Here is a 22,028-nt window from a genome sequence, read left to right as displayed (position 1 = left end):
CTTTTCATTCCTTATCTGGCCCATGTTGGGCAACAGAAATCGACTTGAAGTGAGATCAAGGCTGACCTTAATATGTATATGATTCTATAATCAGAGTAATTCTGATGCTTCAAAAGAGAAACGTCGTCAGATTTCGTGGTCCACACTCAGGCAATCAACTCTTCCCGTAAGTTAATCTGGATATGCGTAAAACGGATACCGGAGAAAACCAAAAAAGTAAAATAGGTCTAACTAACTTGTGCGTGATTTTTATCACGTTTCCGTCACATATTAATTCCAGTTACTTGTATTTCATTCTTAGCCATATAGTTGGATAAAATGTACCATATTATAGGCCTATGAGTATGAATGAACTCTTTTTGTCCCACTTAGACCTACCAACCTATTTATTTGTTGTTTCGTGTCAAAGGTCAAATGCTGGAGGCTAATCGATGATGACCAGCTACTATAAAAGGAAACTACACCTAAGGTCTTGGGCACCAAATATCAAGTAGGTGATATTTTCTCTTATACGATAAAACTATTTCATCAGGCTAATTAACACTCGTGGGCTTAATGCAACCCCAGAACTTATATAAAACGCAGTGTGCTGTAGGTAGTAATAAACCGTCTTTTCCTCGTAGCGTGGATTCGGCTTCTCCATTCTATTTTGTTGCCAATCCTCATTTAGTAAAGTAAATGAGGTTTGGCAACAAATAGTGAGTTGCAGGGTTTTCCTCCAGATCCACTTGGGTGATAAATGGCCTTCCCGGTTCTAGCGCTGCGCCATATGGCCCAAATTATATTTATCCATCTTGTCATGTAAATATCTCGTCTATAGCTTCATAAAACAGCAATGTTTCGCTTCTACGTGTCACATTCATAAGACATATGAAAATAAACAGTTGAAGTGGCTTTCTAATTGAATCAGTTTTCAAAATAAGTTTAAATAAAATAAGATTTGCGGTGTTCGTCCTCGGCAAATGTGTATGAAAGAGAACATTTTATATATTAAACTAATTTAAAGGGAAATTTTATTGATTGATAAGCAATCTGCCCAACAAAGTGAACTATAATGTCCAAATTATCTGGTCCTCCTTTTATATATATATATATATATATATATATATATATATATATATATATATATATATATATATATATATATATATATATATATATATATATATATATATAAAATAACTGTTTGAAAATCTATATTCTTGAAAGAGGATGCCACTGGAACTCTCAAGTATTGTTTGTACGTCGGGGAAAATCAGTGAAGACGGTAATTCACACATGGTTTGGATTTAAGCTTCAAGTTCATGGGAAAAGATACATGATATCTTTGAAGGTCGGGTTGTGGGAATGGCGTCATTTGTGATGAGACTAGTGTTTTTCATTTTGGGGGGAGCGGGAGCCTGGGGGATTCAGTTAAAATGAGACAAGGGCGTTGTATTGTGACCTAAAAATGTTGGCATTATAATTTTAAAGAGTAGCACACACACGTACGGTAAATAGACTTGCTTATTATTAACCGTTACCCTCCAGTAAGCTTTTGAATTGTTGGACGGTTGTTAAGGACAGTTTAACATCACTATACATGGCAAGCAAATATGGGTATGTAAAGTCATTTTGGAAATCATTCACATGCAGGTGTTTATGTTAGAAAAAAATGAAAGAAAGAGAGAGATACATATAGTGAAAGGTCCAGAAAACTTGGATCATTTTATTTCTGCCGAGCGGGAGCCTGGAGGTTAAGCTTTTCGGACGAACATGGTTTTTCACGGTCGCTCAACGCCAGTTTACATTAGTCTGTGATCGAGGTCGCATCCACGATTAGTCGAGGCTCCATGTAATTTGAGTATGCAGTTTGGATTTTTTATGAATTCAATAATTTTCAATATTAAAATGCCTTGGAGTAACTATGCTAGTTGAATTTAGTGGTAGGTTAATAAACAAAACGCCAAACAGTTACTGGTTGACATTTAGAAGTAGACAACGACATGTAATGTACATAGGTTTCCATTACAGTCGACACGGGAGCAAAATTGTATCATTAACTTTTTGATATGCAAGTTTTCCGTTTTCCCCTGAAAGATCACAGGACCAATATCAAATGGTCACATTAAAGATCTTAAAGATTACTGAGACGAAACGAAGTACAAAACTTTAGATGAAACGGTTTTGGGACAAATGTTACCATGGAGTACGCCACGTGACCGGCAACTAAAACATGTTTGGACAAGGGTATGATAGGTAACAGTTGGGGGCCTCTTTTTTATTCATCCTTTCATCTCTAGGTCTTGATTTCTTATCTTGGCTTAGGAAAAATTAGCAAAATCGAAAGTTGAAAAATTAGCAAAATCGAAAGTTGAAAGTTTGATATGAAGCGCTATAATTTTTCCAATATCCGCTCACAGTTTTAATCTGGTATAAGAATACAGGCTCTCGCTTCTATTAAGAATCGGATAAGTGGTTGCTTTTCTGTTGGTGTTTTATATGGTATTTTCGTTAGTATTAGATGTTTTTATCACACATAGACCTATCCTTATCATAATGAATTTAATCGGCCATTAGATGTTTTTATCACATAGGCCTATCCTTACAAGAAATTTAATCGGTCATTTTCATGTTGGGCTGGGCTGCAAAATCTGGTAATGATATTTTAAGGAAGCCCTTGGGCTTGTATGATCCTGCTTTTCCAATTATGTAGCTTGGCTAGTAATGAAATTAATAATTTTACATTGCCTCCAACTGTACTCATTTTAGCTCTCTAGCTGACCTCCATATTCATTTCCTTGCATGAAGCCTAGCACTCAAATTTCTGTTAACTTCAGTTTACTAGACCAATGGAAGGATTTAATCTTGTTACATCTCGACACCTATTGGTTTCCCCATGCCAACAACGGGCCTTGTGGACTGGGGCGTGGCCACCAAGACAATCTCTGCACAAATTCCACACGTCACCGTTGTCTTTTATAGAGAAAAAAACCGTTACCCTCAGTGCATTCAAGACGATGTTGCTGTTTCCCTTTAGTTACACACATCACAAGTTTATGGTATCTCAGAATTGGAGCAAGGGGCTGTTAAGTCTCAATAATCTCGGGAACTCAATGTCTCCATAAATTAGATTACATTAGTGTTGTTTATAAGACTACTTTAGTTTCCCTATGTTTTTACATCCGGAGGTTTGGTCTCTCCCCTATCATGGCCTGGTTGAAAGTCGGGATCTCATTGTCAACTGATATGATTCGGTCTTCCTACCATTCGTATACGGGTTTTGGAATGTAAGAACTTTCATTACAGTTATTTAAGCATATAGATTAATTTATCTGGAAATATTTGTGGTAGCCAATTGTCAACGTCCCTGCCTGGCGATCTTTTGGCATGGGGTTCGAAACCTGTTCAAGCTCGAAAGGTTTTCAGTCGGGTCTGCAACCATCCTTGTGAGCTAAGGATGGGCGGTTTAGGCGAGATTATTGGTCTATGCCGAGTCATCGGCAGTCATTGCTTGGCCCACCCTGGTCCTAGCTTGGGTGAGGAGGAGGCTAGGGCACTGGTCATATGTTTATATGGTCAGTTCAGGGGTATATGGCATTCCTAAACACGTGACCGTTTAATGTCTCATTTAATCTACTCAAATTCATAAGTCTGCTTTAGCCATTGAACAGGAGCTGCGTTTGGAAGAAGTGCTGTTAAGAGTTACTAACGTTTGTGCAAATGTCATAAAAACGCTTCCAAATTTCGCACTGCCATATGGGACTCTTGCTTTCAACGTAGTCACTGGCATATATGGCAATTGTTTGTTATATGAGATCTGAGTCCTTTTTCAAGACCAATTATTCTTAGTCCCTTCTCCCATGATAGGTGGGTCTCCAATTTGGAAGAGAGCACATGGAACTGGAGTTTCTTAACGCAAGGTGCAAAGTCTCTGATAAGTGACATTTGAATTTATAATCCATGGCGAAATATGATCTGTACTGGACTTGGAGGAACTTTCGCCTTACACCAGCTCTCTCAGTATCTCAAAACACCAATTTTGACATTGGGACTGACAGGGTCAACCACCAGGGCATGTGGATTTCTGGTTTCATGCCATTTTTCCTTTTTGAGTACATCCAATTTCTTGCAATGTCTAAATCGTTATTGTATAGATTCAAATTTGTCAAAATCCAATATCCAGTTTTTTTTTTTTCTATAATATCACCTACAGGGTCATCTCGTCTTCATCTTATTACCAGATTTGTCAATTTTTAGAATGTACAGATTATACCATATCTATGTTCCACTATTTCTCAATAGTAGGCTATACTTCAGTCTGTGGCATTTTATGCTCTACAGTAATACAGGTTTATGATTATATATTTTTACCTTTACTGTCTTTAGGTCTTTGTTCCTATCTTGGTTTAAAACATTAGGATATTATCGATATAAAAAGAAAAACCGTATGTTGATAGAGTAGGAATAGGCATAATAATTTAATGTATCTATAATCTATTTCTTTTTATTTTAGTAAATACAACGTCCATACTGTACTTTGTACTGGCAAGGAAATTAGAACCTAAATTAAAGAAAATATATATATTTTTTTAAAACCAACTTTCCAAATACTGTTCGATAATAGAGATGAAATCTTAATAGTGTAGAAACTCATCATCGTTTTAGCCTTTTTGGAGATGAAAAACTGGGTAGTCAATTTTGTCGACAGAAACAAACAGGCTGAAGCCGTTGAAAGTCTTTAGAGGAAAACAGGATGTTTTTCACGGAAGGCGGAAGGATAGATTTTTTTTTAATTGTTTAATTTACAAATGCTATTTGAATACTGAAGAGTTGCAGTATATGAGAAGGGAAGATTATGTATTAATGTATATATATATATATATATATATATATATATATATATATATATATATATATATATATATATATATATATATATATATATGTATATGTATATATATACTATATGTATATAATTCATATATATATATATATATATATATATATATATATATATATATATATATATATATATATATATATATATGTATATATATACTGTATATGTATATAATTCATATATATATATATATATATATATATATATATATATATATATACATATACATGTATATTGTACACTCACAAACATATATTAATGTAAATAATGCACACACATGTAAATGTCTATGTATGATGTATGTAATTATACGAAACTTTAAAATCCAGCGAGATAGATGATAGAGAGAGAGAGAGAGAAGGAGAGAGTAGTTGGGGAGAGCAAGAGGAAGAGAGGAGAGGAGAGTTAAAGAAGAGCAAATCAATAATGTTCCAGTAGCGCTCTCTCTCTCTCTCTCTCTCTCTCTCTCTCTCTCTCTCTCTCTCTCTCTCTCTCTCTCTCTGCATTCATCGGTCTATACGTCACCATAAGAAACTTTTATTTATATTTACTACCGAAGACGATTTCTCCTTCACGATGTTTATAATGTCACTACACTTTTAGATAATAATGTTCATCTAATGTATTTTATAGATATTTTATGACTACTTGAAGTAAATAGTATATTTGTAATATGTACCCCCCCCCCCCACACACACACACATATATATATATATATATATATATATATATATATATATATATATATATATATATATATATATATATATATACTGTATGCATATAGGCTTATATATACTGAATGTATTTAAGCTTATATAATATATATATATATATATATATATATATATATATATATATATATATATATATATATATATATATATATATGTGTGTGTGTGCGTGTGCGTGTGTGTGTGTGTGTGTGTGTGTGGTGTTTATCTTGCCTCAATTCAATTAAAGGAACATAAATATGGGAGTTGGTTGTGTCATCAGACGGCTGACATCTGGAACCTTGGATTTTTTCGACTTTTTCTTGTTTATATATTTCCACATTTTTATATATTTTCAATATTTTTATATATTTCCATTGAAGATGACCTTCAATTTTGTGACGTTGGAAATATCAGTAATTAATTCCAATAGTGAGGAAGTTTCATAAACTCCATTGCCTTCACCTGTCCTCCATCTTGATCTTCAACCTCTCCAGTTACACTTGAATGCTGAAGGGCCTCCTAGGCCCCAGCGGTAGGCTATACAGTCCAGATTCATTAATTCAATCAATAAATAACGATAAAGTTTCTATTAAACTTCAATTACATTCACATGAGTCGCAACATCATCCAAGTTGAATAGATCCGTGTATGTATGTCAATGATTGAATGCAGTAATCTGGTGTTGCAGGGATAAAGGTCATTGACGTCGGTGAATAGATGAAGTTGCTTGCGTATGCATGTAAGCATATTGCGTACATGCAGTGTTAGACATCAACAAGAGAATCGTTAATAAAAACAATAGCAAGCGAAATTCTCATTGTGTCCGAGTGGTGCTTCATTCCTCTCGAAACAACAAGAACAACAACAACAATGGCACTTAGAGACATTCTATTAACGCAGAAGATAACCTCTCTTGTGTCCTCTGTTCACAAGGACCAGAATGGAATGCTGCTGTCCCCTTGTCTAAGACCCAGAAAATCCACGTGATTCAGGAATGTTAATCCCCTTCAAGAACGAAGGCATTGTCCACCAAATCCGGTTCTGCAAATCCTCTGGGAGACTCTCATTGCCAGTTTTCTTAATTACGGGTTGATTACAGGTGCGTCTCTGGGATTAATTGGCAACCGACGTGGAGGCTACTTCCACTTATAGTGAGGTTGCGTGTTATTTCCGTGTTGCGTTTCGGTTGTCACATGTTTGTCCTAAGCCCTTACGCTTAGGTTCGTGTTTGTTTTTGTTGGTATGGTTAATACGGTTTTTGTTTAATATGCTTGAATTTAATATTGCTCTTTTAGCGTATTTTAGTTATTTTAGGTCTACTTGAAATGTTATATATATATATATATGTGTGTGTGTGTGTATATATATATATATATATACACCCGCAATTTGGCCTACGGACTGCTAAAGAGTAAGAACCCTCTTTGGCCTAAGGCCAACAATAAACACAGCATTGCAGAAAGGCCAAAAGGGGAACAGAGTTTTAACATCAGCACGATTTGGGGCTGTGAGTTCATGAAAGTGGCTAGGCAATCCAGCCAATTTAAAAAGGAAAAAAAAAATACTCACCTTCAGAGAAGGCTGGTCACTACAGAAAATCTCCTCATTACTCGAATTTGAACTAAGTCGAATTGGGTTTGCAATGGATCTGGGCTTGTAACTATCTATCTCTATTGTAGGTTGTAACATATATTAGTGGCTTTATTCAAACAGCGGTGGTCAAATTGGAGTTTAAAGGACGTGTTTTTTTTTTTTCTTATCTAACTAACGGAGGAATGATGAGACAGGTTAAACGGTGAACGTTTGAAAAAAAAAAAAAAAAAAAAAAAGTTTGTCTTGGTCCAAGCTGTGAATTATGAGCCTAAGGGATTAGCAAACAGCAATGGGTTTTAAACAATTTGGAGTATGGCATGAATTTAGAATCCTCACCACATATGGAATTACCGAGAGCAGAAAAAAAAGACGAATGTAGAAGGAAGTAGGAGGTCGGATCTTTGTACTCTGACCAGCCAGCGGAGATCTTTAGAGATTTTTGTGTGAGAGTGATATCATTATTAGATAAAAACTACGCAAATCCGTGGTGTGGAGGGCCTAGACGTGGCCGAGGATAAATGGAGTCAAGTGTCTGGTGTAGTTTTCGGCAAGTAGGTCCATTTCAAGCTTTGGATTAAAGTACAGAAGTGGAGGTCGTGCAATTGCCATTATAAGAATGAGATATTAGAGTAGGGGGTTTCTATTCTAAGATCCGGCTGATCATCTTGTAACTGCACGGGCTCTTTCTCGTATGTGTAGTTCTATCTTATAAACAAAATTGGAGGAAATTAAGAAAGTATCAGATAAGTAGATGATGTTGATAAAAAGAAGTGAGGGTGCCATTGACCACGGACATTTCTGGAAACTGCCAAATTTACGAAGGTCGTGGTGTACTTAAGAACTAAAACAAAAACACACGTTGCCACGTTTCCGACTTCGTAGCATACCTCCAGTAATCTCTATTTAGAATCGGCGACCTATTAAAAGAAGATCTCCCTCTGGAGTCCAGAGCAGAAATGGTGCTTTCTCGTTTTTGTCATATAGTCTGTTAAAATGATATTTTATTATTTTTATTAGCAGATCAATTTGCCCTATTTTTATTATAATTATGACCTTATTTTTTATTTCTTTAATAGTACATTAACTAAATTCCTTCTTGTTATTTTTCTATTTTATCTTTACATCCTTTCTTTATTTCTTTTTCCTTATTGATTCCCACTTGGGTTGTAGCTTGGTGTGGCGCTCAAGTACTCATCGTTGCGGGTCTAGGGTGGTTTCTACCAGTACTCGGCCGCAGGGGATACATCCCGACAAAAGCCGATTAATGAGTGTCCATCGCTGACCTGAGAAACTACATAGGAAAAGTGGCAATGTTTGTGCCATGCTTCTATTTAGTACGAGAAGATAATGATAAAGAAAATATAACAATTAGATTTGGAGTTTTTATATCATTGATGATTTACTTTTAAAGTAATTGCATTCATTATGGACATGGCAAAACACCATTTTATCTATATTTTCGAAATAGAAAGTCTGAAATGTGGCATAGTGTGTCCACAGGTACAGCTCGACCGTCTTTGTAAATTTGACAGACTAGAATACCCGAGGCCGATCCTAAATCAAGATGGGACCAAGGCTTGATAATATAGAAATCAATGAATTATTATTGTATAGTCTTACACGATAGTAACCGTATTACAACATTGACCGCCCCCCCCCCCCCCCACCTAAGTTATGACTTGCTTAATTTGAAAGTATTCTGAAATTTATTCACAGGAAGTAAAAAAGTCTTCCAACATTAGTGTCACGTTTTGTGAAGGCGGAATATTAATTTTCTTACAGTTTGTTGGGAAAAGGGATTTAATTTTTGTGTTTTATAGCAGCGTCTGCCAGAGGAATATATGAGGAAACTTTTTGACAATGCAAACTTTCGTGAGTGCTGAGGAACATACGGATTTAAAATGAATGAATAATATTAATTCTTTGAACAATGGTATATAAGTTGTCTTGCCAGACATATGTTGTAGGGTGTTATTATTATTATTAGTATTATTATTATTAATTGCTAAGCTTCAAGCTAGTTGGAAAAGCAAGATGCTATAAGCTCAGGGGCTCATAAACAGAAAATAGCCCAGTGAGGAAAGGAAACAGGGAAAAATTAAATATTTGAAGAACAGTAACATTAGAATAAATACCTCCTTTATAAACTAGAAAAACTTTTAACAAAACAAGAGGAAGAGAAATAAGTTAGAATACTGTGCCGGAGTGTACCCACAAGCAAGAGAACTCTATCAAGGTAATAATTTACTGTTTTATATATAGAGCTAAAAGAGGTGACCATTGATAGAGAATTGTGGAGGGGACTCATCCATGAAAAGATCTGCCTTAGGGAAGAACACCATAGCAGTAGTAGTATAACCAGTGTACACGACCCGTCAAAATTTACGGGTTAATATTTATATAGATGTACACACACCTTTTCTCCACCCCATCCCTTTTCCTTACTACATCTAGGGGTACCTCCTCTCACCAGGGTATGACTACACCCTCAACCCTTACACGAGGGATGGGGAGACTGAGTAGTCATACATTTTACAATCCCGCTCAGCGTGACAGGATATATATATATATATATATATATATATATATATATATATATATATATATATACACACATATGTATATACTGTATATGTATGTGTATATATATATACATATATATATATATATATATATATCTATACTGTATGTATATACAAACACACACACACACACACACATATATATATATATATATATATATATATATATATATATATATATATATATATATATATCCAGACACTAGCTCTTTATTATACATGGGAGGTTTAAATTCTCAATAACACATTTTGCAATCTTTCTCGAAATGAAATTGTATGAAAAAAAATAAAATTAAGAAATTTTGAATTGAAAATAACACAAGAGAAAGATTACATTCACCATACAAAGTTTGTAACTTGAACCCCACTCCCTTAAATTCTTTCCATCTCGTGATAAACACTGAATATTTTGGCTCAATGTGCCTAAACATCTCTACTGTAGACCCCCTCAACGTTGACTCAATGGAAACTGGATACCGCTATGATAGTCTTAACAGTTAGGATTGATCTTAGTTTGTGTGGAGAGATATTTTATTTTTTTTTCATTTTAAAGGTTGATTTACATTATTTACAATTAAATCTTTACAGTATGGTTTAGTAACCATATGCAGTTTTACATAAACCCTCTAAGTTAATTTACACATTTCTTGCTTGAGGGTGCACTCTGCACACCATTCTATCTTATTTCTCATCCTCTTGTTTTGTTAAAGTTTTTATAGTTTATATAGGAGTAATTCATTTTAATGTTACTGTTCTTAAAATAATTTATTTTAACTTGTTTCCTATCCTCACTGGGCTATTCTCCCTTTTTGAGCTCCTGAGCTTATAGCATTCTGCCTTTCCAACTAGGGTTGTAGCTTAGAAATTAATAATAATAATAAATTTTATTTTATTTTTTTCCTTTCCTCACTGGGCTATTTTCCCTGTCGGAACCCCTGGGCTTATAGCATCCTGCTTTTCCAACTAGGGTTGTAGCTTAGAAATTAATAATAATAATAATAATAATCTTTATTTTGTTACTAGCTACTCAAAAACAGTAACCACGCGCACTTCATGAGCGGTGTTAGTATCTGGAGCCAGTCACTTACTTCCTGGTGATATCTCTCTTACATGTTTTATGAGATTATATCAGATGGTCTTGCGCTATTACTTTGTTCCCCCTCCCTCCCTTTTTCTTAAATTATGGCAGGCTATTTCATCTGGCTCTGCATTAGCTAGCGACTTTATAGTCTTAAATGTTTGAGGGACCATCAAAGTGAAGGGGAGATATTCGTGTTAATGCAGAATCATCTTTATTGTAAATCTGCATCGTAATATTTATTTCAACGTTTTAGGACTTATGATTTAGTTAATTTATTGATTATTGTTTTTATAGTTTATTTATGAAAAATCATTTCAATGTTACTGTTCTTAAAATATATTTGAATTGTTCATTACTTCTCATGTAGTTTATTCCTTTCTTAGTTTCCTTTCCTCGCGGGAAATTTTTCCTTGATGAGCATACGGCTTAAAGCATCCTGCTTTACCATCTATATAGTGATAATAATGATAATATTTCTCTGCATCTTAATGAGTTAGGCTGAAGGCCTTATGCTCTATAATCAAACCATTGTTCTCTAATCTTGGGTATTACCATAGCCTTTGTACCATGATCTTCCACTGTTTTGGGTTAGAGTTCTCTTGCTTGAGGGTACACTCGGGCACACTATTTCATTTTTCTTCCTCTTGTTTCGGTAAAGTTTTTATAGGCTTTAAAAGAGATATTTGTTTTAATGTTACTCTTCTTAAAATATTGTATTTTTCCGTGTTTCCTTCCCTCGTTGGGCTATTTTTTCCTGTTGGAGCCCCTGGGCTTATAGTATCCTGTTTTTCCAACTAGGATTGTAGCTTAGCAAGTAATAATAATAATAATAATAATAATAATAATAATCATAATAATAATAATATGCATTAATTCCTCCCCACAGTGGTTGTCTAACTACCAATACACGATTCACTGCTTAAGTTAACAGCAATGAGACGAATCCGCTTCGTCTAGGTCGAAAATTAAATCCTGGAACCCTCAAGATCTACATTATATAAGGTCTAAAGACTTTGGGAACCCTGACCCCCTCATCAGCGAGGCCAGTAATATGCCCATTGGAGAACATTGATGCTTGTTTATACGGCTGGTGTCTTGTGAATACCATGAATATTTGCAGTTTTGGAATTTATCCTGAGAGCGTTTATGATAATTTTCCAATGTACACAAAGCTGTTCGGAAGAGAGAGAGAGAGAGGGGGGGGGCTGATCTAGTATTATCAAGTAAGAGAGAGAGGGCGAAATTTGGAGTCTCTTTAAAAAGTGTGACGGAGGAGACAGGTGCCCCATTATACAGAAACCTTTGCCAATTTGGAAAAGACCTTAGGATAAGCTGAGAGAGAGAGAGAGAGAGAGAGAGAGAGAGTTAGTTAGTTACAGGTGTAGGTGGATCAGGTTGGTTGGGTTTTAGACAAACTGACCCTTTTGGTCACAGTCCCCAAGTGTCATTTGTTGCTCGGCCCAAAAGTACGATTCTTTCTTATGGATGAGACAGGTGTCCTGGGCTTAATACCTCCACCCACTCCCCCCTCCGCCTCAACTCCTTTATCCAACCCCCTGCCATGAGGTTATGCGTCACAGGTGTAAAGAGCAGGTGTCTAGGTGAACAAGTGGCTGTAACGAGAACGTACAACTGTTAATTACCTAGGGATATCAGTTCGGAAAGGTGACTGAAGTATTGTGGGTTCCCTTTAACATATCCATTTTGATTTACTGGAATTCTTCCATTTATGTTGGAATTCCACTCCAATGAAACAGTAGCACCTGTTGTTTATCTACAGTACGTTTTATTTATGTTTAATATATTATTATTGTTATAAATTATATTAATAACCCTCATGGGGATCATACTGTACACCCCCATCCCTACTCCTCATCCTATCACAGGTTTCTTTATTTTTAATGTCTATTAGTAGGCCTACTAAATGTACTGGAAACTAGTCTACCACACTGGCTCATATATATATATATACGCACACTCGCATATATATATATATATACGCACACTCGCATATATATATACGCACACTCGCATATATATATATATGCGAGTGTGCGTATATGTGTGTGTTATGTATGTCAGCTGTTAATTGTTCACTGCAGAACAAAGGTCTCAGACATGGCCTTTCACTTGCGTCTATTTACGTTCTTTTTATGACAGTCCTGACCCGCAAACTTTCTTCGTTCGTCGATCCATCGTCTTCTCATCCTTTCCCTGCTTTTTAAATCTCTAGGGACTTATTCTGTATTCGCATTATATGTCCTGCCCATATCCATTTGTTTTTCTTACATGTTGTTAGGAGATGATGGTGACAATAGGATATCCTATACTTAAGTTTGTTCTCGTATCCATGTTTCTTTTTTTTTTTCTATCATTCTTTCCAGAGCTCTTTGAGTTGTCACTAGCTTACAGGATAAGGCTTTAGTAAGGCTCCAAGTTTCTAATCCATACGCCAATACTAGGAGGACCATCTAATTAAATACTTCTCTTTTTAGAGAAAATGATATTTTACTTTTTATAATCTCGTTTCGTTTACCAAAAGGCCTCCATTCCATGCTTATCCTTCTTTTAATTTCGGCCTCGCGTCGTAGGGAAACCCTTACTGTCTGTCTAATGTACGTATATTAATGAACAAACTTTACAGGTTCGTCCATATATATTATATATTATATACACTCAAGGAAGGAAGAGAAGACGATAGCTCGACGAACTAAGGAAGTTTGCGGGCGTGGACTGGCACAGTAAGACCATTAACAGACGCAAGTGGAAGGACGTCTGAGGGCTCGTTTTGCAGTGGACTAGTAATGGCTTATATATATATATATATATATATAATACTGTATGTGGATTATTTTGCCTCAATATTTGAAAACACTTAATAGTGATGAAATAACCAAACTTATCTTTTTATTGGATGGCTCTTCCATAATAGATTAGAAAAGGTAACGCTTTACGTGAAACGATTGGAATATTCACATTCTATATAATCATCCATTTCATGAAATCTTGAAATTGCAACCCTGGTCGTTCGTTAGTTGCATAGACCCAGTTTAACTGACGAGGGGAGAAAAAGGGAACCCTGACGACTGCCAATACATGTGAAGTTATTGCCAAGATATTTATGGCCTGTCAAGTGAACAAAGCAAGTCAGTGTCAACTACGCACGAAATACTCAATAAGTTCAGTGCGTCTGCGCGTGTACATCCTCCATGCGTCTAGTTTACAGGTCTTGGTGCAGCAGCACACTGAGCAGTGAGCACATCCTTCAGTGAGCATTTTCGTTCACAAGATTCAGGGTCATCTGCGCTCGGTCTTTCTTGTTCTCTTTTGTTTGGTGGCTGTGCCCTGATTTCATTTTATGGCTTGGTTCGGGAACGCTGTCTTTTATTTGTTTAAAATTCTAAGCCTCTTCGTTCTGAGCTTCCAGACGAAACCTCTGATAATTATGATAATTATGTTTATTGGGCAAAATATTTAGGTACAAGAGTTTTACAAAAATGACTCGGTCCAATCCCTGTGGGGCAGAGCTCCTCTTGCAATAATACAGCTAAAATAATTTTGTAAATTAAGAACAACATAATGAAAATTGTTATCAATACCATCATCATCATTATATCCTACGCCTATTAACGCCAAGGGCCTCGATATACTTATACCTTGATAGACTAGGTAGAGTAACATCGAGGTTCATGTTAACACCCACGCATTATTTCTTTTCATTATTCTATTTGGCTTCATTAATTTCCTCAACGGCCTCTACTATTTCTATCGAAGACAAAGACGTTGGTTAGGGCATGATAGCTAAGGGCGGGAAATGCACTAACGCATGTTTTACTCTCCCAGTTTAAAAATAGCACAATAGTCACTCGTCATCTCCAAGCCCCCCAACCCCTGCGAGTGTGCGTATGTGTGTGTGTTAGATCTCCCCCTTGCACTCCCCCCATCTCGACACCAAAACCCCCTACGAACCCACCCACCCACTTTCCCGCCATCCTCTCCACCGAAATGAAAACAAAAACATTTCACTACGTACAGCGGCGATAGAGTCTATATTCGGATCCATTTTCATCCCCAAACATTACCGTTAGTCAGTATTTTTTTTTTTCTTTTTCTTTTAATCAGCTATTATGGCCTTTCTTGTCCTCTGGTGTTTTGCTTGTTTTTCCTCCTATATTTTATTGCCAAGAATTTTGTCACACTTAATTATGCTGTAGGCAGACTCACTGCAGTTAATGCTGACTTCGTCGTTTGACCTACAGCATATCAAGATGAAAATTTGATGTAAAGTTAAAGAAAAGAATACATTTTCTCAAAACAAATTTTATTTAAGCAAATGAATATATTTATATACTTCAAATGATTATCATATCCACAATTAGGAGAGGTAAAAACAAAAATTATCGTATATAAAGGAAGGAACATCTCATGCTTTGAATTCTCGTACAGGAAAATACCCTTAATTAATTTTGTATGTTATTGTATCGATAAGCGAACCAGCTACTGAGTGTGTGTGTCAGAAATTGTTTTAGGTATCCCTCTCCAGAATAAGAGATAGAAAAAAATATATATATATCCTTCGCCCTAGGCGTTTCTGGAGGGAGTCTGGGAGTAAAGCTGTTACACAGTTTCGTTATTTCATTATTAGGTCGATTTGATACTATATATTAATTTGACCTTGTCGTTCTGGGAGGATATTTACTTACCTGTATTCACTTGAATTAATGATATGAGTAATTTTGATGTTTGTTTTTATATATTATATCTTACTACAACCTTTCTAGTGGTCTTCCTAGAGTTGGTCACCCACATGCTCTTCCCTACGGTTGCAAACCACCCTAGTACAAGTCCAATTATTTTCAGTCCAATTATTTTCTCTGCTGAAGTAAACAGGGTCTCAATTGGATTTAGGGAATAACATTGATAATTCCGTATATAATATGAAGAGGAATGGCCATAGAACACAAGAAATGCCATAGACTTATCACTAGCGCTATCTCTCTTTGAGTGCTAATAATAATAATAATAATAATAATAATAATAATAATAATAATAATAATAATAATGTTTATTGGACAAAAACATATTTACATACAAAATGTTTACAAAAAAGACTCAATCCAAGCCCATGAGGAGCAGAGCTGTTCGGGCAATAATACAATTGAAATGTCATCAATTAAAAAAAATATTAGTAAATATTGATATAGATAAACTAAATGTACACATACATATACACAAGTATATACATATGCATACATATACACATACATATACACAAGTATATACATATGCATACATATACACATACATATACATACACATACATATACACACATGTACATATACATACACATATACACATAGATACATATAAATGAGATTTTTAGCCTAAGAACAAATAGAAATGTATATTCTTTATTAGTTGCTATATGGATAAGTAGGCCACATGTCTTCATAACTCTAATAACTAAAATTGTCAATAGGTTTACCAGACCACCCGTTTTAAAATGATATAGCATTTAACCTTCGAATGATTCTCAATGAGGTGTTAAGCATGTCCTCATTTGAGAAATCACTAACTGTACTGAATGACCTGGTCTTAGGCCTAAATTTTATAATCCAATATTAGGCCTGTTAATGCTGTCATTATAATAATTACCTGTTATAATGTGTACCAGAGTTTGAGAGGCTGTTTGGTGAACAGTTCTCTAAAAGGTTTATTCTCAGTTTTTGCATTATTATGAATATGGCAAAAATAAATGTTGCAGCATGATATTTCTGTATACTTTTGTTTCGTGGGATAAATACAATATATATATATATATATATACATATATATATATATATATATGTGTGTGTGTGTGTGTGTAATATGTAATATATATATATATATATATATGTAATATGTAATATATATATATATATATATATACTGTATATATATATTACTATTGGCAATGGCAAGTATGTCTGTCTGTCTATTCAGTTCAAGAAAGTTAATGTCTGCTCATGCCAGGTGTTTGTCAAATTACCTTCGACTTTCCCGTGACACTTGGTATGCAGGTGTGGTTCAGATTATAAATAGTTGAAATTACTTGTTATTAATTGTCGAACAAGTGTGTGTGTGACTGTGTACTTATTTGCATTTACATGATTTTGTTAGGACTTGCTCTCGAATAATCAGTTTTATTCTATTTCACATTTTCATGCAAAAAATGAAGAAGAAATATCGGTTCTGTTACAACTCTGATAAAAAAACTACGTGCAATATAGCTAGATGAATTATCCGCGAAGCGCAAAAATTGTCCCGGTTCTAAAAATGAGGTCAGCAAATGAAATGAAAGTTGACGCTATTCCCCTCCCCCTGCCCCCCCCCCCCCCTCTCTCTCTCTCTCTCTCTCTCTCTCTCTCTCTCTCTCATCGATTTTCTTGATGCTTAAAACCAACCCGGGGAAAATAAATCTGTTGAGGATATAAGAAATAACCCGAAGTTCTAATCGAGAGAAGATTGGCATTCACAAGAGGTCCAACATTTAACGGTCCTCGGTTTCTGTATCCTATAATAATGGTAATATTTATAGAAAAAAGTAAATCATTTGTAATTATATTTGCCGGAAATGTGAAATTATGAAAATGAGGTAAATCATTTTAATTAATCCCAAGTGCAGAATTATGTCTTGATTAACGATATATATATATATATATATATACGTCTTATTTATAACTGTAATCGAACAGTTTAACATGTTTTTTCAAAAGGCCCATAAAAGAAACACAGGAAATATGAATAAATCACACTATATTTCGGTCAATAAACATCGACCCTCTTCAGGATGTATATATACATATATATATACATATATACATATATATATACATATATACATATATATATATACATACATACATATATATATATATATATATATATAATCATCTCCTCCCATTCCTATTGACGCAAAGGGCCTCGGTTAGATCCCTTTCCGAGTGAGGATACCGTAACGTGGTTAAGGGGTTTGCGTATCGCCACGATCAGCAAAGCCACCCATACTAGATTGGTTTGTTATGAGTGATCAGACGAAAATCTTCCATCACCAATCCGCAGTGGCCAGCGATGTGAGGAAAATGGCTGAACCCTTAACATGATTTGTCTGGTATTGGACCGGAGACTGGCATTTTATTGTTATATATATATATATATATATGTGTGTGTGTGTGTGTGTATGTATATATATTATATATATATTTATACAGTATATATATATATATATATGTATATATGTATATTTATATGCATATATATTTATATATACATGTACGTATTTATGCATATATATATATATATATATATGTGTGTGTGTGTGTATATATATATATATATTTATATATACATATATATATATATATATATTGTCGTAAATTTTCCATCAAAATAATCATGGTCTATTTGTATTATCTATAAGAGGATAAACGTTTGACGTAATCTGAGAATTTCCATTTGAAATCACCATCTGGTAAATTGGTGCTCAGGAAATTACAACATACCTAAGGAGTCATGTGTGGGCGGTAACTGTCACCGAGTATAAAGAGATTGGACAGTTAAAGGGTTATTGACTTCTTTGCTTTCATCTACCTGACCAACCTTGTTTTAACTTAAGCCTGCAACTGCATCTTTATTTTCAAGTGCGTTTTGTAACTTTTTTTTTTTTTGCAACTATATTTTTTTTCTATTGCGCTTTTTAACTGCATTTTTTCAAATGCATTTTTTCAAATGCATTTTTATATCTATTTTTCCAAATCCGTTTTAACTGCATTTTTTTTTTTTGCAGCTGCATATTTTCAAATGCGTTTTTGTAAATGTATTTTTTTTTTCAAATAGGTTGTAACTGCATTTTTTTGCAATTGTATTTTTTCAAATGTATTTTTGTAACTGCATTTTTTCCAAATGCGTTTTTATCTGCATTATCTTACTATTACATTTTTAAAAAAGCGTTTTTGTAACTGCATTTTTTATGAAATGCGTTTTTAACTTTTTTTTTCTTTTGCAACAGGATTTATTTTCCAGTAAATACAATTTTTTATAACCACTTTTTTTTCAAGTGCGTTTTTTATCTGTATTTTTTTAAACAATTTTTTTCAAATGCGTTTTTGTAGCTTTTTTTTCAAATGAGTTTAACTGTGTTTTTTAAGTAAGTGCATTTTATGTAACTGCTTTTTTCGCAACTGCACTTTTATAAGGGAGTTTTTTCCTGCATTGTTTTTCGAGTGCGTTTCTTTTTGTAACTGCATTTTTTTTTGCAAATGTCTTTTTTCAAGTGGTTTTTTTTTCAACTGCATTTTGTTGCAACTGCGTAGTTTCTCCAGCAATGGTCTTCCACTGACCTTCGCTGGTATAATTTCTAAACACTTAAGTGTCTTATTTGTTAATTAGAGTACGCGACCCTTAAAAAATGACGGCTGATTATTTAAATAGATATGCACACATGTACACGCACCCCTATCAGCAGGGTATAACTACTCCCTCTACCCCTACCTAAGAAGGACGGGGAGAGCTCACTCTCCTATCTTATTTCTCTTCCTCTTGTTTTGTTGAAGTTTTTATAGTTTTGATAGGAGATATTTATTGTTGTTACTCTTCTTAGAATATTTTATTTTCCTTTTTTCCTTTCCGCACTGAGCTATTTTCCCTGTTGGAGCCCCTGGGCTTATAGCATACTGCTTTTCCAACTAGGGTTGTGGCTTAGTAAGTAATAATAATAATAATATATATATATATATATATATATGTATGTATATATTATATATACATACATACATATATATATATATATATACATATATATTATATATACATACATATGTATATATATATATATATTATATATACATACATATGTATATATATATTATATACATACATATATTATATATATATATATATATATATTATATACATACATATATATTATATACAGTATATATATATATATATATACATACATATATATTATATACATACATATATATTATATACAGTATATATATATATATATATATATAAGGAAAATTAGTGTAAACTAAGTAAGGGTAATGGCAAATTTTAAAAGTCATCGGGCTACCAATCGCAAGTATTGTCAATAAATGTAATCTAATCAATCCAAAATCCAAATAGGAATGATAATCCAAGTCATCTTGATGGGAATGACGTAATCCAGTGTTTATGTGACCAGGTGGTTTCTGTATTCAGGTGTTTCGTGAAAGAAAATGTGTGTGTTTTTCTCCGGCTGTTCATCGACCTTTATCAATTATCCTATATCTATCTCCACTGCTCATTACTCATTCGTCTTTCTACACTTTTACTTGGTATTATTATTATTATTATTATTATTATTATTATTATTATTATTACTATAATTTTCATTATCATTATTATTGTTATTATTATTATTATTATTGTCATTATTATTACTATAATTTTCATTATCATTATCATTGTTATTATTATTATTATTATTGTCATTATTATTATTATTATTATTATTATTATTATTGTCATTATTATTACTATAATTTTCATTATCATTATTATTGTTATTATTATTATTATTATTATTATTAGTAGTAGTAGTAGTAGTAGTAGTAGTAGTAGTAGTAGTAGTAGTAGTAGTAGTAGTAGTAGTAGTAGTATTTTTATTAGTAGTAGTAGTAGTATCGTTATTATTATTATTATTATTATTATTATTATTATTATTATTATTATTACATAAGCTCCAACCCAAGTTGGAAAAGCAGGATGCTATTAGCCCAAGGGCTCTAACAGGGAAAATAAATAATTGAGGAAAGGAAATTAGGAAATTGATAAAATACAACACCATTTTAGTTTAAATATATTTTGCTATTTAATACCATTTATGTTTCAATTTATTTTGTTATTTAATACATTTTTTTTTTTAAATTAATGTTGCCATTCAACGCCATTTTTAGTCTATTCCAAGTAAATATGCCTCTTTTAAGTATTATAGTGATGATAAAAACAATAACAATAATGATAGTAGTATTTATGATAATTTAAACTTCTTATGCTACCATGAACGTTGATGTAAATATTTAAATTCACAATGATTTTGTTTACGTAATATAATAATTCAAAATCATTTAGTTTACCCAATATAATAATTCACAATGATTTTGTTTACATATTTTAATCATTCACAATGATTTTGCTTACATAGTTTAATTATTCACAATGATTTAGTTAAACGAATATAATAATTCACGAAGATTTAATCACTCAGTATAATAGTTCACAAACATTTTTTACTCAATATAATAATTCACAGCATTTATTTTACTTAATATAATAATTCACAGCATTTTTTACTTAATATGATAATTCACAATGATTTTGTTTATCCAATATAATTATTCACAATAGTTTGGTTTTCCTAATGTAATAATTCACAATAAAAAAAATTTACATTATAGGCCTACAGTATGTCACGATGACATTGTTTACCCAATATAATCCTTCGCAATGATTTTCTTTACCTAATATAATGAAACATAAACCCAGAAGGATTACAAATTATATTTATTTTTTTTTATCTTTTATTATAAAAATACAATTACATCTTAGCAATTTACATTATATACGTAATTATTCTTTACAAAATACTGATATGAACTACATTGTTTTACATAGTTATAAATCAGCTCAATACAAATTAAATCAATTAATAAATATATAATATGCAATCACTTTTATTGTACAAACGTTCTTAACTTTTAATTATGTTACATATTTAAGTAATTATCATAAATGTATATGATTGAATTGATTGATTTATTTGAGGTTTTCTGGCATTGTATTGGTCTAAATATTTATTTAAATTATCGTGGGCTCTCCATCGTATTCGGCTATTGATAAATGCCAATAATAACAATTACATCTAATAATAATAACATTTATAATAATTGTATAGGGTCAACGGACGCCCTTCATAACGGCCGTGAAGTTCTCCACTGGGGGATATCGTTTATTATTTTCATCTTGCCCTTCCTGTTTGCAACACTGCACGCCTCGATTGTTGCAGACGTAATGATATGGCTTTTGTTTTATGCGGGAGTAACTTTGCTATTGTTTTGGCTCGAAAGATTTTTTTGTTTTTTCCTATATA

General features: G+C 33.3%; 1 protein-coding gene across 4 annotated transcripts in view; it reads left to right on the top strand.

Moving 5' to 3' along the window:
• Smr (Smrter) overlaps positions 1-22,028 on the top strand; it is a 149,405-nt gene that overhangs the window by 6,119 nt on the left and 121,258 nt on the right. The window contains exon 1 of one of the 4 annotated variants that reach the window (XM_068350877.1): positions 408-490. The exons of 1 other annotated variant lie outside the window; for it this stretch is intronic. In XM_068350877.1, the coding sequence (XP_068206978.1) occupies positions 432-490 (59 nt within the window). In that variant the 5' untranslated portion in view covers positions 408-431. Of the gene's footprint in view, positions 1-407; positions 491-1,741; positions 1,844-22,028 lie in introns of those variants that run through there. 2 more of the 4 variants (XM_068350880.1, XM_068350878.1) reach the window with 2 other exon arrangements.

Source organism: Palaemon carinicauda, chromosome 27, assembly GCF_036898095.1.
Source record: "Palaemon carinicauda isolate YSFRI2023 chromosome 27, ASM3689809v2, whole genome shotgun sequence".
NCBI classification, from domain to species: Eukaryota; Metazoa; Arthropoda; class Malacostraca; order Decapoda; family Palaemonidae; genus Palaemon; species Palaemon carinicauda.
The sequence above is the reverse complement of the archived record's forward strand: the minus strand, read 5'-3'. Positions and strand labels throughout refer to the sequence as shown.